This window comes from Lepisma saccharinum, chromosome 28, assembly GCF_977018435.1.
Source record: "Lepisma saccharinum chromosome 28, izLepSacc3.1, whole genome shotgun sequence".
In the NCBI taxonomy this organism is placed as follows: Eukaryota; Metazoa; Arthropoda; class Insecta; order Zygentoma; family Lepismatidae; genus Lepisma; species Lepisma saccharinum.
Window position 1 is genome coordinate 36,397,474 of NC_139256.1, and position 14,817 is coordinate 36,412,290.

Consider the following 14,817-nt stretch of genomic DNA (forward strand, 5'->3'; position numbering starts at 1 on the left):
TGCTAATTACTATTATTATTATTATTAACATTGTTATATCCTTGAGGGGGTTTACTCAATCCAGCAGATGAGTGAATATCCAGCACAAGGTCTCTTTTGTTTTCTTCCTTTACGTTTCATATAGTGTGTACTGAAATGCACAATTATTATACTTTGTAATTAAATTTTAGATACTTTCAAGAAAAAGCTGTAAAAGTTAGATGGAAATTTTAGTCATAAAGTTTTTGTTGTTTGAACTTAAAACTCAATTTTTGGAATTTTGAAAAGTGTGGAACCAGTTACATTTTTTTAAACTTTGCCTGGTGCATGGATTGTAACCTCAATCGCTAACGTAACGCGCTACGAAACTGGAGATTTTAGGTTTGAATTCCTATCAAGGAGGATTTTCGACTTTTACGGATAGGGAATTTTGGGACAATCATAAGGGAATTTTCAGTCTATATTCATTGTGACGGTATAGTACCGCAGGAACAACACTGGAAAGAGGACAGCAGAAGGGGCTGCGATTCCGAGAATAAATTCCGTTTCATTCAAGTTTCAGAATTCCAATTGTATGAAAATTCTAGGTTGATCGTTTCAACATTGTCTCCTTGTACTTTTGTGATGCTTCGAAAAAAAAAATTGAAAATTAGTTACAGATTTTGGTTTCTGAACTTCCATTAATCCAACATGTCAGAAGTTTCGGGGGGGGTTGAACCCTAGAAACCCCCCCTCTAAATACGGCCATGGTTGCGTCGTCGCCTTGTAATCAAGGGGTCGCAAGTTCGATTCTCGGTGAAGACACACAGTGATTCGGATCCCACATTCGTTGAGGAGGCATCCTATAGCCAGAACGATGGAGTAAAATAGGAGGTCGTATTTTATAATTTTATCTTTTTAAGTAGGAAGGGTTCTTTTAGCCTGAGATGGTTTTATACCGTGTTTTTAACAACAATGAATGGCTTGGAAGTTTTAAAGGGTTTTAGTATGGATTCCAATTTTTCCTGTATTAATAACCAAACTTATATCCTCGTTCCTGGAATTTTGGGAGAAAAGAATTGACGTGGCTATGGTGTATTTTGGATAGCCTATGTAACTTAAGAACTTTAGGAAGGGAACAGTTGTTCTCGAAACGGCGTTCATTGGAAAACCCAGAGGCGTGGCGTGCATGTAACCGCTGTTACCGCAGGTAACAACAAAATATAAAGAATTGAAGAACCTGTCTTAAAATATTATTACATACATAAACTGGTAATATTGTCGTAAAGTAAATATTGCAAACTGACATTTTTTCTGACACCGGTAAATTCGAAGAGGAGAACTGTTCCGGTATCCTCCTGATGCAACATGAGGAAAGGGCCCTGAGCCCACCCAAGGAAGACTTCACGTCGCAGAAAAGACTGTTAAGGCGGGTTATTGCTATGCCTGTTTAGCTGTCACAGTTGCCGGTGATCCTTACCGGATACAGATCAGTGTTGCCATATTCAATTGACAGAAAAGATCTAAGTCACCTAATCGGGCCTATCTTACTCTGAAGGTGTCCACTCACACTGGGGAAAATCAAACTACCAAGTGATATTTTGTATTTACACTAAATATCAGCGATTACGAAAGTCCTCTTTGACATCATGGGCGAGAAGGAGAGGAGTGGGATGGGGATGGTCAAGGGGTAAGTTGTCCTAAAAATGTCAACCTAAAATTCTATATTTCACACATATAATATTATTTCGATTACAGGGCTTTGTGATAATTGTTGAAAGGGCCGATTGAGATTGACATACGTTGTCGCAGGAATGCGATAATTTTGGATTGAAGCGATGTTTTTGAGGTAGCAAAATAATATAATAATTATATGGGTGAAAGCATTACTTAGAAGCATAATTTTCCGATTGTTATCTTAGCATGCTCTGAAGTGTCAGGTGTCGTAGGTTCGAATCCTCAGCAAGAAATGGTTATTCCAATGTTTGTTGTTATTGTTTTACTTACATAATTATAAAAATTAATAATTACATACACAAAATAATAATAATTTTATTTCAATAATTCATCATGCATCCTCATCGTCACGATTATTATTATTCTATAAAGCGAAAGCCTTAAAGGTAGCAAGGAACATAAAATATACAAAATAGTAGTGGTGTCAGAAATGAAATTTCTGTGGATTTAGCGAAACATGGGAGTGGGAGTAGTTAGGAAACAGATGAAGACTACATATACGCTACATACGTCTTATTTGAAACGAAAAGTTTCGCGATTTGGGCAAATCTGGTTTCAAAAGAACTAAGATGACAACAGTAGTAGAACTGGACTTCTTGCAGTGTCAGGTTCTGAAGGAAATATTGGCTATTGGGGAAGCGCAGATGCTGAGAGGGGAGGGGGCAAGGAGGGTGCTTCACGTGTTACAAAAGTAAACAACGGTTGGCGGGAGGGACTGTGCAGTGCGAGTTTTGTGAGTGGTGCCTTTCGTCTTTGTGTTGTTTTCGGGCATTGTCAATTAATTAGCAAACGGTGTTAATTACTTCGATGTTTCTGTAAGTATCAAATTACATATTTCTTTATTAGGTTAATGTTTATTGTGTCAACAACCAATGTTTGATTTACTTTAGTGCTTATGCCAACATTTTTTTCCTGATTAATAACCTTACTAAAATCTAGTATTGAATTGTAGTCGTACCAGAATAATATTATACGAACTACTTGGAAGACATGGGGAGGGGGAGGTCATGAGGTGGAGAGGCGCCCAAGTCTTATGATTCCTTCCTTAAATGTCCTACTGATAACCAGTAACACTTTTAAAAATCTCACGCCACGCCACTGGGAAAACCAGATACTCACGAAACGTAAGTACAAAAGGTTTTTGTATTTTAGAATACGTTTTTGAATTGAAATCAGTGAGTAATTCACACAACAACTAATAATGGATTTATACCAATTTAAACTGTAGATCCAGTCCCGATTAGTCTTACTGTGTATAAAGTGGACTCAGAACACCAACTCAATCAATATATTACAAGTTGAGTTTGGGATGCTGCGTGTGATCATTTTATTAATCTGTTTTACAGCAACTTCAGTAACTACAGAAACCGATTCAGCATGCCAGGTGATGGCGAGGGGATGTATTTCAGCTTTAACATGGGACCAATACATTTCATAGCTTTCTCCACTGAACATTACTTCTACTCTAGCTATTTCACATCTGAAGAGATAAACCTTCAGTACAAGTGGCTAGACGAGGACTTGCGGGTATGTATTAATGATTTTATACCAATATCTCTCTTAACAGCAAGGGGTACAGCTCCCTTCATGGAGTGCGAGGAGGAGAAATGACAGAGGCATCTAGTCAGTTAGCGGTTGAAATATGTTCCGTTCCTATAATGGACATTTCCACTAAAATTGATTCATAACAACTTAAAAAACTACACAATAGAAATATGACCTCTACACGTTCTCTTGTTTCTGTGTCTTCAATTTAAGGCAAAAAAAAAAAAAAAAAGACATCCAAAGTTTGAGACCAGTGGTGCATTCAAAATGCAATCCACCATGTTGATACGTCACTATCAGTGCCTTCCCGATGGTGCAGTGGTAGCATCGTCGTCTTGTAATCAAGGGGTTCCAGGTTCGATACCCGGTGAAGGCACATAGCGGTTCGGATCCCACTTTAAAACTGTAGGTCCAGTCCTGATTAGCCTTCCGGTGCATGAAGTGGACTTAAAACACCAATTCAATCAATCAATCAATTATACGTCACTGGGTCATGGCTGCTTTGTCATCCACTCTTAGAGTGCTCGGTTTACTATGGAGCCTAGAAAGAGACAACATACGCAGAAGTTTTACGATCTGTACAGGTTTTAAGTAATTAAATAATGGAAGAGGCAATAGAGGGAGGGAAATCCATGCTTTGTAATCATTATTCTTCTATTAAATATCACTGCTTCCCAAGTGGAAGATAATTGCAATGGATCATTGGTGTTCTACAAAAAATATTGCTTCTAAAATTGATTAATGAAAATATTTTAACAATAAATTAAAAACTTACATGTATCGACATTTACCATAAAGTATAGTGCAAAATAAGAATGAGATGAAAGTGATATTTTGAACATTCATGTTTTTCACTTTATGTAGCCTTTTACTTTTTTTCCCATAATGCAATTTCAGTTTGTCTCTCTTTTCTATGTGTGCAGTCATTATCAATTCTGATTATATATTTTTGTGCAGATAAGTAAAAATTCAGTGTATTAGGCTGCATTAGTTCTATAATAATTGCAATATTTATTTTATATATAAAGGAAATAATGTGTAAAACATTATGTCATGGGGGTCCGAAAAACATTTTTCCAAACCTTTATTCTCAGCCCAATGAGCTCCCCGATGGCATAATGGTAACGTCGTTGCCTTGTAATCAACGGGTCCTGGGTTTGATACCCGGTTGAGACACATGGTGGTTCAGATCCCACTTTAAACTGTAGGTCCAGTTCTGATTAGCCTTACTTTGCATAAAGTAGACATAAAACAGAAACTGAATCAAGCAATCAATCAGCCCAATGAGGTGGTAAGAGTATGATTTCTGCCACAAATGGAAGATAATGTCTCTAGGTTCTGTTAACATATGTTACAAACTGGCATCTAATGCCACCTAATGCGACACTGTAACATATCCCCTTAAATTGAGTTCTTTTCAGTTTATATTTAAGCACCATATGTGCAAATTATCCATAACAATTTCAAATAATCCTATTTCATTCTTCACTCAAGTAGAATGCAACTTTCTTATGAAACTGAAATCAGTGACATAAATAAGTGAAAAGTTTCCTAATGTTAAATTTTACTTTCTAGGAAGCAACCACTCTTGAGAACAGAGAGAAAAGGCCATGGATAATAGTTTATGGACATCGACCCATGTATTGTTCAAATTTTAATAATGATGATTGCACCGAGTATACATCAACAATCAGGTATGAATCGCTTCTATCAAAGTATAGTATAAAGTACTGCTGTGTGTGTTATGTAGATAATTTGCCATAAATTCTACATATTTCAGTTTGTATGTAGTTGAAGTGCATATCAGGGGTGCCCATCCCCCACCCCCAAAGTTGTTCATCACCCCACACACACAAATATAGTTTGGATAAACATGCAGTAATTGACTTTTGTTTGAATGTGGATAATTTGATTTCATATTTTTAAAAATAAATTTTCGAAACTTCTTTTAAGCTTTAAATAAAACTGACAGTATTTTACGATAATCCAGTCAGTCATAGGAACACGTAAAAGCGAAGCAAAATATGCCTGAAATCATCCAATACTAAAACTGAAGTTCCAAGCCGACTCTGAACTACCACAAAAAAACACCAGACATTGTTTACCACTTGCCGAGATGCCAAAAATTAAAAGACTCATGACATTGGAAGCCTTTTGTTGCAGTTGAAACTAAAATACTAAAAAAAGTAAAAAACATGGCTCACTTTCATGTTTGCCAACATAAAACGTACAAAACTGCACAGGCTCACGCCTTTGTTAGTGTACTGAACCTTATTCTTAACAGTTTTTCTGCTTGACTAACCTTGTATTAATGCAAACAGCATGCCCCCTCCCCCCCTTTTCAAACCGATTCTAAAGGTATAAGAGGTGATATTTCATTTCAACTCCATCGCCGCGATCACCTACAGGTAGGTAAAAAAATTGCGAAGTTAGGAACAATAAATTAAATAGAGATGATGGGAACTTAGATGAAATATGGATAAAGATGTTTAAATGGTGGGAGGTAAGCATGAAAAACAAAATAGGATTTCATGTCACGCTGGGCATAATCTGCGCTGTTCAGGAGACACGTGATTTCTAGTTGGAAATGACGTAAGATTACAGTGGAGGGGAGGGGAGCCATGCAGGAGGGGAATAGAATCAAGGAACTTCCCTTGGGAACTTCCTGCATTCTGCGAGAAAGCAAACTGGACACTACAAGGGTGAACGAGGAGAGTGTGTTTTTACCGTTTTAAGTTTTTTTAAAGTTTGACTTTTAACACTTTTGAGGTTTTACAAAGAAAGAAAGGGGCATGGAAGTTTTATCAAGACATGGACAAGTTTTTAGCAACCCTTTTTTACCATAGTGATACCTATCACCTTACTCCTTGTTCCACACCCATTTGATGTGGCAAGAAGTGATAACGTGAGCCAAGGAAGTAACCTGAAGAAGGGAGCAGTCGACTCCCGAAATGTTGTTTTAGTAAACGGTACATCACAAATTGCAAACTGCATTTGGTATTTTATGAAATACTTATTGTTTTACAAAGTGAGTAATTAGCACATGCACAAAATATGAACTTATATACCGATACGGGGAAAAAGTGTGATTATTTAAAAAAAAAACAAGGATTAGATTGAACACAACTATAGTTAATATATTAATAGAATTTGGTTTCTTAAGGAATGCAGAAAGTTAGGTGTGATTCCGAATTATCTGAAGTGGGGGTATAAACCCCTAAGTATTAAAGGGGGTGAGGAAAAAAAAGAACTTACAAATGGGAATGTTAGGAAAATGTATTAGAGAAGCATATGGGGTGGTAGATAGACTAAATAAAGAATGTTTACAACTGCACTTAGAGCTGAGTGGATTATTAGACAGGGTGACATGGAATAGAATTGAAGAAAGACACTCTTAAGTTTGTTGAAGCAGCCAAAAATAACAACAGTATCAAAATTAAAAATAAATTGGCTAGGATAGGAAGAGATGAACAGGGAAATAAGAATCCATGAGAAAATAAGGAAGCAAAGAAGGGGGGAAGGATAATTTGTTAAATTTAACTGAACATGAACTTCCGAAAGCTCTAATAGAGATTATGGGTTTGATTGATTTGGTGTTTTAAGTCCACTTTATGCACAGTAAGGCTAATCGGGACTGGACCTACAGTTTAAAGTGGGATCCGAACCACTTGTGCCTCCACCGAGTATCGAACCCGGTTCCCCTTGATTACAAGGCAAGGATGCTACCACTGCGCCATCGGGGAGGCCCGTAGAGATTATGGGAAAGGGGCAAAAGTTTAACATAGGGAACGAAAGGATTGTGAAAGAGGAATTTATAATTGAGGCCGAAGGAATAGGGGCAATGTTGGACGATAAGGAAGACAAAAGTGAAGTAAAATAAAGAAATCACAATATAATTGAAGAACAGGTTAGGAAAGAAAATGTTAAGGAAATGAGAAATAAAATTGGGAGTAAATGGGGGGGGGGGGGGTCAATAAACATAAGAACTATAAAAGATAAATAATGTTAAGAAATGGGTAAAAGAAAACAATGTATTTTTGCTCCGATCTGATAAAGAGAATAAAATGGTGGTTATAGATAAGGACGAATATAAAAGAACAATGGAAGAATGTTTTTATAGAAAAGATTTTGAGGTGATAAAGGAAAAACCAATTGACAAAATTAAGAGGGAAATTAGGAAAGGAGTGGAAACTAGCATCACCCTAGCAAGAACAGTGCAAAAGAAATTAATTGAGGGTTGTAAGAAAGGTATAGATCGACCACAAGGAAAAAAACCTTGGACGAAAAGTCCCTGCGCAGGTCTCCCTTCTTCCCTTCAGCTGGGGCCATAAGGAAGCATGGTCCACTCTACCCCTCCCCTCCTCGCGGGAGTACGGTGCACAGGAGTCGCGGGTCTGCGCAGGTTGTTTTGCTTGTGGTTCCACTATAGTATCCCAATAGTGTTTGGGATTCCTAAAACACATAAAGAAGGAACCCCCACAAGGCTTATAATCCCAATGTATTTGCATCCAGGGTATAATTTAGCTAAAACAATAGTAACACAAATTAAAGAAGTGGGGGAAAGCACGGAATATAGTGTTAGGAACTCATGGGAGTTGAAAAAAGAAATAGAGAAACTTGAAATATCAACTCAAAATTGGATCATGAGCTTCCACGTGATTAATTTATATCGGCATGAGTTTACAATACCGGACCACTCTCCAATTTCTATAAAATTTCGCCTACTTACTAATTTCGGTGTCCTGATGACTTATCTGTAGTTCATATTTGGCGGTCACTTGTTACAATTGTACATTTATGTGTACAACTTGTAAAATAACCTTGTGATTTACCACGGTGATTGTCCATACACAGCAATTCGGAACCATCTTTCTTTCGCAATTTATTAGCTAATGGTCTTCCTTTACGCACAACAATCTTGTTGACGACAGACGAGGAATGCCTACGAGGTTAGGTTAGGCCTGTTAGGTTAGGTTCCATTAGCATAAATACAAAGAAAAATTAATATTTTAGCTAAGAGAACTATACCTTATCTTGCCTGTTGATTTCTTCATGTTGGGAAAATGGCGTCTTCCGTGGAGCTATTGTTCTTATGGTAGGGTTACGTTACGTTAAGAAAACATAGTTTATTTCATTTTTTTCTCGATTTCCATACTTGACCGCCAATTATTACATGCAGATTCGTGATTAGGAGTTCACAATTAGTGAGTAGGCGAAATTTCATAGAAATTGGAGAGTGGTCCGGTATTGTAAACTCGTTCCTTTATATCCGAGCATCCCCAGAGATAAAGCGGCAGACTGTTTGCAAAGATGGCTAATGGAAAAAGGTTTCAACGTTATAATTGCATGGGAGTATGTCAGGTGGTTTTATTTGTGCACAGGATATAACTACTTTAGCTTTAACGGCAAGATATACATACAAAAGGTAGGGTTAGCTATGGGAAACCAAATCTCCGGGATCGTATCCAGTATATTCTTGCATTATATTGAGAAGGCAGCTATGGAACAAGTGAAAGGGGAGGTCAAATGTTTTTGGAGGTATGTTGACGACACACTGATAATAGGTGAGGAAAAAGGTTTAAATAGGATGTTTAAAATATTTGGGGAACAGGAAGATCACATTAAGTTCACAAAGGAGGAAATGAAAAATGATGAAATTAGTTTTTAAACCTTAGAATTATAAACACTGGAATAGGAATTAGAACAGGTGTTTTTCATAAAGCATTAGCAGGGAACCTATACATTAATAAAGAATCTGAGCACGTGAGAACCAAAAACAATGTATTTTTAAACTTCTATATAAGAGCAAAAAGGTTATGTAATCAGATAGAGGAATTGAAAAAAGAGGAAAAATGGATTATGAGTATTGGTAAAAGGAATGGGTAAAAGGAGAACGAAATGAGGAGGATACAAAGGGGAGCACACAAAATTTGCGAGAGAGAGGAAAGGGAAAGGAATAAGGAGGGGGAAGTAGTAGAAGATGGGGTAGATGTAGGGGAAGAGAAAATGAAGTATAGATATATGAGGATCCCGTATTTTATAAGGGTTTCTGAAAAGATTGAAAAAGTAGTAAAATATTATGGTATTAAATGTGGGATAAGGGCTCCGCACAATATTGAAAAACATTTTACAGAATACAAGGAGGATGGAAAGGTAAAGGAAAACGAGGGGAGAGAAAAAGGTGTGTATAGGATTAGGTGTGAATGTAATAAGGAATACCTATATTTGGCAAACATGAAGAAGCATGGAAATAAGGTGGGGAGAACACGATAAAGATATTAGGAAGGAAGTACCAAGAATGGGGTTATCCGAACACATTTTTGAAGAACATAATAAAATTAAGAAAAGGGAGGTAATTACAAATAAAAACAAACAAATAAATAGAAACAATTATGAGGCCGTTAATATATGCAAAGATAGGAAAAATAAATTAAATAGAGCTGGACCCTGTGGCCGAGTGGTTAGCACATCACGCTGCGATGCCAAGGGTCCCGGGTTCGAATCCTGCTCGGGCTTGGTTATTTGTGAATGTCCATTCATCAATTTTATCATTTCATCACTCATCCCCATCTTTGCAAATTAGCCAAGAGGCACAAAACGCGAAGTAAAATAAACTAAATCAATCAATCAATCAATAAATTAAATAGAGATGATGGGAACTTAGATGAAATGTGGATAAAGATGTTTGAAAGGTGGGAGGTAAGCCAGATAAACAAAATAGGATTTCATGTCACGCTGGGCGTAATACGCGCTGTTCAGGAGACACATGATTTCGAGTTGGAAATGACGTAAGATTACAGCAGAGGGGAGGGGAGCCATGCAGGAGGGGAATAGAATCAAGGAAATTCCTGCATTCTGCAAGAAAGCAAACTGGACACTACACAGGTGAACGAGGAGAGTGTGTTTTTACCGTTTTAAGTTTTTAAGGTTTTTTAAAGTTTGACTTTTAACACTTTTGAGGTTTTACAAAGAAAGAAAGGGGCATGGAAGTTATATCAAGACATGGACAAGTTTTTAGCAACCCTTTTTTACCATAGTGATACCTATCACCTTACTCCTTGTTCCATACCAATTTGACGTGGTAAGAAGAGATAACGCGAGCAAATGAAGTAACCTGAAGAAGGGAGCAGTCGACTCCCAAAATGTTGTTAATTTTCATGATGCAGGAGCGTCATGAATCCCCCCTGCGGGCACCCCTGATCCATATACCCATTTGGTGGCCCATCTATAACATCTATGCGAGGGTTGATCAGCATGCTCTGCCCCTGACACACTTCCAGTTCTTGTACGGATTTTTTTTTTTTTCGTGTGCTGCATAGTCTATCTTAGTCAGGACCACCCGCCAAGTTTCTTTTATCTCATCCTCTTTGTTTAGGTTTTCCATGTGACTGAAGCATTCCAAAGAAGATGGAGAAAACGGTTATTCACGCAGCAGGCTCGTACCCAGGCAGGGGGCCATGGAGCCCCCTCAAGCCATGAAATATTTTGATGCAAACCTACAAAATTAACATGGATAATATTTAAGATTTTGCAAGAATTTAGATTTTCTTCTTGTATAAATGAATGGGTTGTCTCTGGAGAGAGGCAGACTCCAGAAGTCTGCAGTCTACTATATTTAGTAATTTTAGTTTTATAACCATTTATGCGAAGCTACTAAATGTTCCAATTTGGTCGGGACAGTTCACCATATTAACTCCCTGTTTTGACTTTTTTCGAACTGCAGTCTTGATGAGAAAACTGTCCTCTTTTTGTGGTTAATTCACATTCAGACATGTTCTTCATTATAAGGATAATTCCATAGCGTTGGTGGTCACATTCAGGGTACGAATTCTCATGGTGGAAAAAGGATCTGCCACCTTCCCACCAACAATCTTGTTCTATTACAAATTTTCCCCCATTAGAATTTTCCGAGGGTAAGAGTTTGTGTTATAACATTAAAGATAAACCATTAGTTTTTACTTCAAACATACTTTACTAAGAATAACATCATAAACACATACAAAGATGGAATAACAAAGAATTATGTCTGCCTGTGTGTGAATATTGCATACATATTTTCTCTCTCTCTCTCTCTCTTTAGGGCTGGTAACAGCATGGGGTAAAAACGTACTTATATAGTCATAGATAAGATTTTAAAATTATATCAAATTGGACTAGTAAGAAATGGAGCCATAGCTGCGAAGGTGGTTGTCATTGTCACCCTAGGCCCCCGGAACATAGAAATTAGACTGACCTGTTATTTCTCCTCCATTTCTCACCTTCTTTCATCGGGAATAAAATGTAGCATTTACATGTTAATTTAATAGGAAACTAATGTCTTCTTAAAGTTTCTCACTTTTTGTCCCTCCACCTAGTTATCTTTAATTTGCAATCGACTTTGCAGATGTCAACAATAACACACACTGCTTTAATGAAGATGGTGTGGGATACACAAACGACTGTCCATTTATTAGACACATTTCTTGAATGCCAAGTATTCTTTTCATCGAATTCAACGGAAAAGAGTAAGTACATAAAATGTCTACAATGTCTAAGTATGTCAGCTACATCTAGGTAGGCGAGTGCAAATTCTGTGCAGGGGGTGCGAAAATCATTCTCATCCTGGGCGCTGAAATCTCTAGCTACAACTCTGATAAGGAAATATTTCCTTTCGAGAGACCATTAATAGATTTACACCATTATAAAAACATAACACAATGAAAGTATGAAAATTTAATTATCATTTTTAATAAAAAGCAATAATTAAATAATATCTAACACTTATTAAAACATTTCACCTATCTTCTAATTTCTTGACATTTTGAACCATTTGTTAAAGGAATTAGTTTGCTAGTTTATAAATGTAGCAAATTAATGTGTTTATGTTTATAAATATAAATAAATAAATTAATTAATAATCGACATATATTTCATGACCATTATATATATATAACCAAAGTTTCGGGCTTGGCCCTACCCCCCTCAAAAAAATCTTGCGTACGGGCCTGTCATGCAGTCAATAAATATTTGCTGATAAAAACCTGTCACAAACAGACATTTATAATGACATAAGGAAGACAGTAGGAGAGTCTGTCCCCTCATATGACATGGTTAAAAAATGTCAAAAACTACCTGCGTAGGAAGTTTCAGCAGCTATTCCAAAGTGATTGATGCTGTAAACGTATGGTTTCAGTTGCGGTCGGAAGATTTCCCGGGCCGGAATTGAAGCCCTAGAGAGCCGATTGATAAAGTGCATTGAAGTTGCAGGGGACTATGCTGAAAAATAAGAGCAGTCAAATGGCCCTGTGGCAACCCCTTCTAGGTCAGGGGCAGAGCATGCTGATCAACCCTCCTAAGTTGTGGACACCTGCAAGAAGGGTGAAGGGGGAGTTACCCTGGAATAAGGAAAATTGTCTCCTTATTCTTCCTCTCTCTCTTATATTATTACTTTCATGTTTTGCATTTCTTTGTAGATGTTCACCTTTTTAAGAGCATTAATTATTCAGCCCCCCTCATTTATAAATACAACCTCTCGCAGCCAAGCAGTTTAAGCTGGCGAACAGTCTTTTTCACTTCTTTACTTCTCTCTTTTTAGTCTCATCTGGTTTCTGTCTTCTCTCTCTATTTACGTGCTCTTACCTAGCATTAACTTGTCATTATTAAATAAAATAAATTAATTAAAACATTTGTGGTTATTTTGGTAAATTTTAGTTATAACTTGCAAAGTTGAACTTGATATTTCTCTGTAATTTCAGGGCAGCATTAGAACAACTATTCTATGAATATGGGGTAGATCTTGAGCTGTGGGCTCATGAACACTCTTATGAACGTTTGTGGCCAGTGTATAATCACACAATACTTAATGGAAAGAATGACGAACCATACACAAATCCAAAGGCTCCGGTGCATATTATTACAGGATCTGCAGTAAGTTCAAATTTTAATTCTGTAGTTTGCTGATAGGTACAAATATTTGTTACTCCCTCTGTCCCATAATTATTGTCCGGTACACTTTTGTTTGTTGTCCCATAATAATTGTACAATATTCAAACTGTGACATTGGTGTGTACAGAAGAGGTAAATGAAACACGGGAATGTGTCATACAACGTTATTACTCAAGGATCAGTACAAATTGGCCGATCAAGTATCCAAAAGAACCTAAATAAAAAGTTACCATTTTGGCATACCGGACAATAATTATGGGACAGAGGGAGTATTACTTATGTGAGCACATAGGTTTAATGTTTATGAAATACTGCGTGTTGTTAAATTAAAATGGCTGCTAATTGATTTCTTCATTAGAAAAAGTCCCTTTTTTAACATTTAAAATTATGCATAGATAAAACATGACTGTTTCGCCTTGTGGATGTTTGTTCATCCATTTCATAATTTATGTATTTTTGCAATCCATTTGCAGAAAAATAATTAAAATCCAAAACAAAAATACAATACCACAAAACAAACGAATAAAATCAATGTTCACAAAGTTTTTACAAAGTCCTGTTTCCTGGGGGGAGGAGGGAGGGAGATATCTCTCTATTCACATCCACTGATTAAATCTCATGATTCGATGTAAAATGTTGTTCATTGATGCATAAACCATTTCTGTGACACATACACTTTCTTCACAATTAACGGTTACTTTTGTATAACTAATTTATAGAAACCCTGGACCTTCATGCACACTGCCCTTACTTAACAGGCTTGTTGAATGCCACTATGTGGGATATTTTAAAAGAAATCTAATGTTCTAGCTGTGGTAGCAACTGTGATCTACATCTTAACATTATTATACTACTCGTATATAATTATAGTGCCAAATGCGAGTAACATAACAATGTTGTAGGGGCTTTCTACTTAGGTTATGTTAATTACATTGATCTGGGTATGTTAATCACAGATTTTATTGGTGCTTTGGAGCAATGTATATTTAGGTTCTAACTTTGGTGTACGAGTTTTGCTCATTCCTTGCTTACTTTTTCTAAAAAGCTTTACAATATGCTTTTTTCATGACTAAGGTAACATTGATATGAAGCACATTCAGGACCGTCAAACTAGCAGCACAAGATTTCTTCCATTAAGGCATTTACACACTCCTTACATGTCATTATTTGGCCAGTAATACATAATTTTTTTTTTTTTACATCCAAAGTACTGTAAAAATCAGAAGCTTCCTTGATTTTGTGACGAGCGTATTTCAACCGTATTGTAGATAAATGTGACCATCACAAACTGTTTCCATATTCAGAAATGGAAGAAGTTAAGCTTTACAATGTTATGTAACATGATAGGGTTCCATGAACGTGAAAAATCAGTGCAAGTGTCACAAAATCATAGAAAAATCTAGAAAATACTTGCTTATAGCATTATAAATTATATTTTAAGGATTATCTGAACCATGTGAATTAGAGATATTGTGAGTTAATGATAGAATCCATGGAACTCAATAACATGGATGGAACTGAACACTGAAAACACAGCTACAATTTGCTTTTGTAATGCTTTGCAATTACATATGTATACATGTAAACAAGAGTTGGTTGTGAGAGTGACTACAGGAGTGGAAACATACATGTATGAGAACATTATACGAGGAT

General features: G+C 36.6%; 1 protein-coding gene across 1 annotated transcript in view; it reads left to right on the forward strand.

The window, feature by feature from the left end:
- The window catches only part of LOC145981060 (acid phosphatase type 7-like), an 81,236-nt gene that overhangs the window by 53,555 nt on the left and 12,864 nt on the right, over positions 1–14,817 (forward strand). The window contains exons 6-8 of the mRNA XM_083114175.1: positions 3,042–3,222; positions 4,816–4,934; positions 12,975–13,146. Coding sequence (XP_082970301.1) covers positions 3,042–3,222; positions 4,816–4,934; positions 12,975–13,146 — 472 coding nt within the window. The remainder of the gene's footprint in view (positions 1–3,041; positions 3,223–4,815; positions 4,935–12,974; positions 13,147–14,817) is intronic.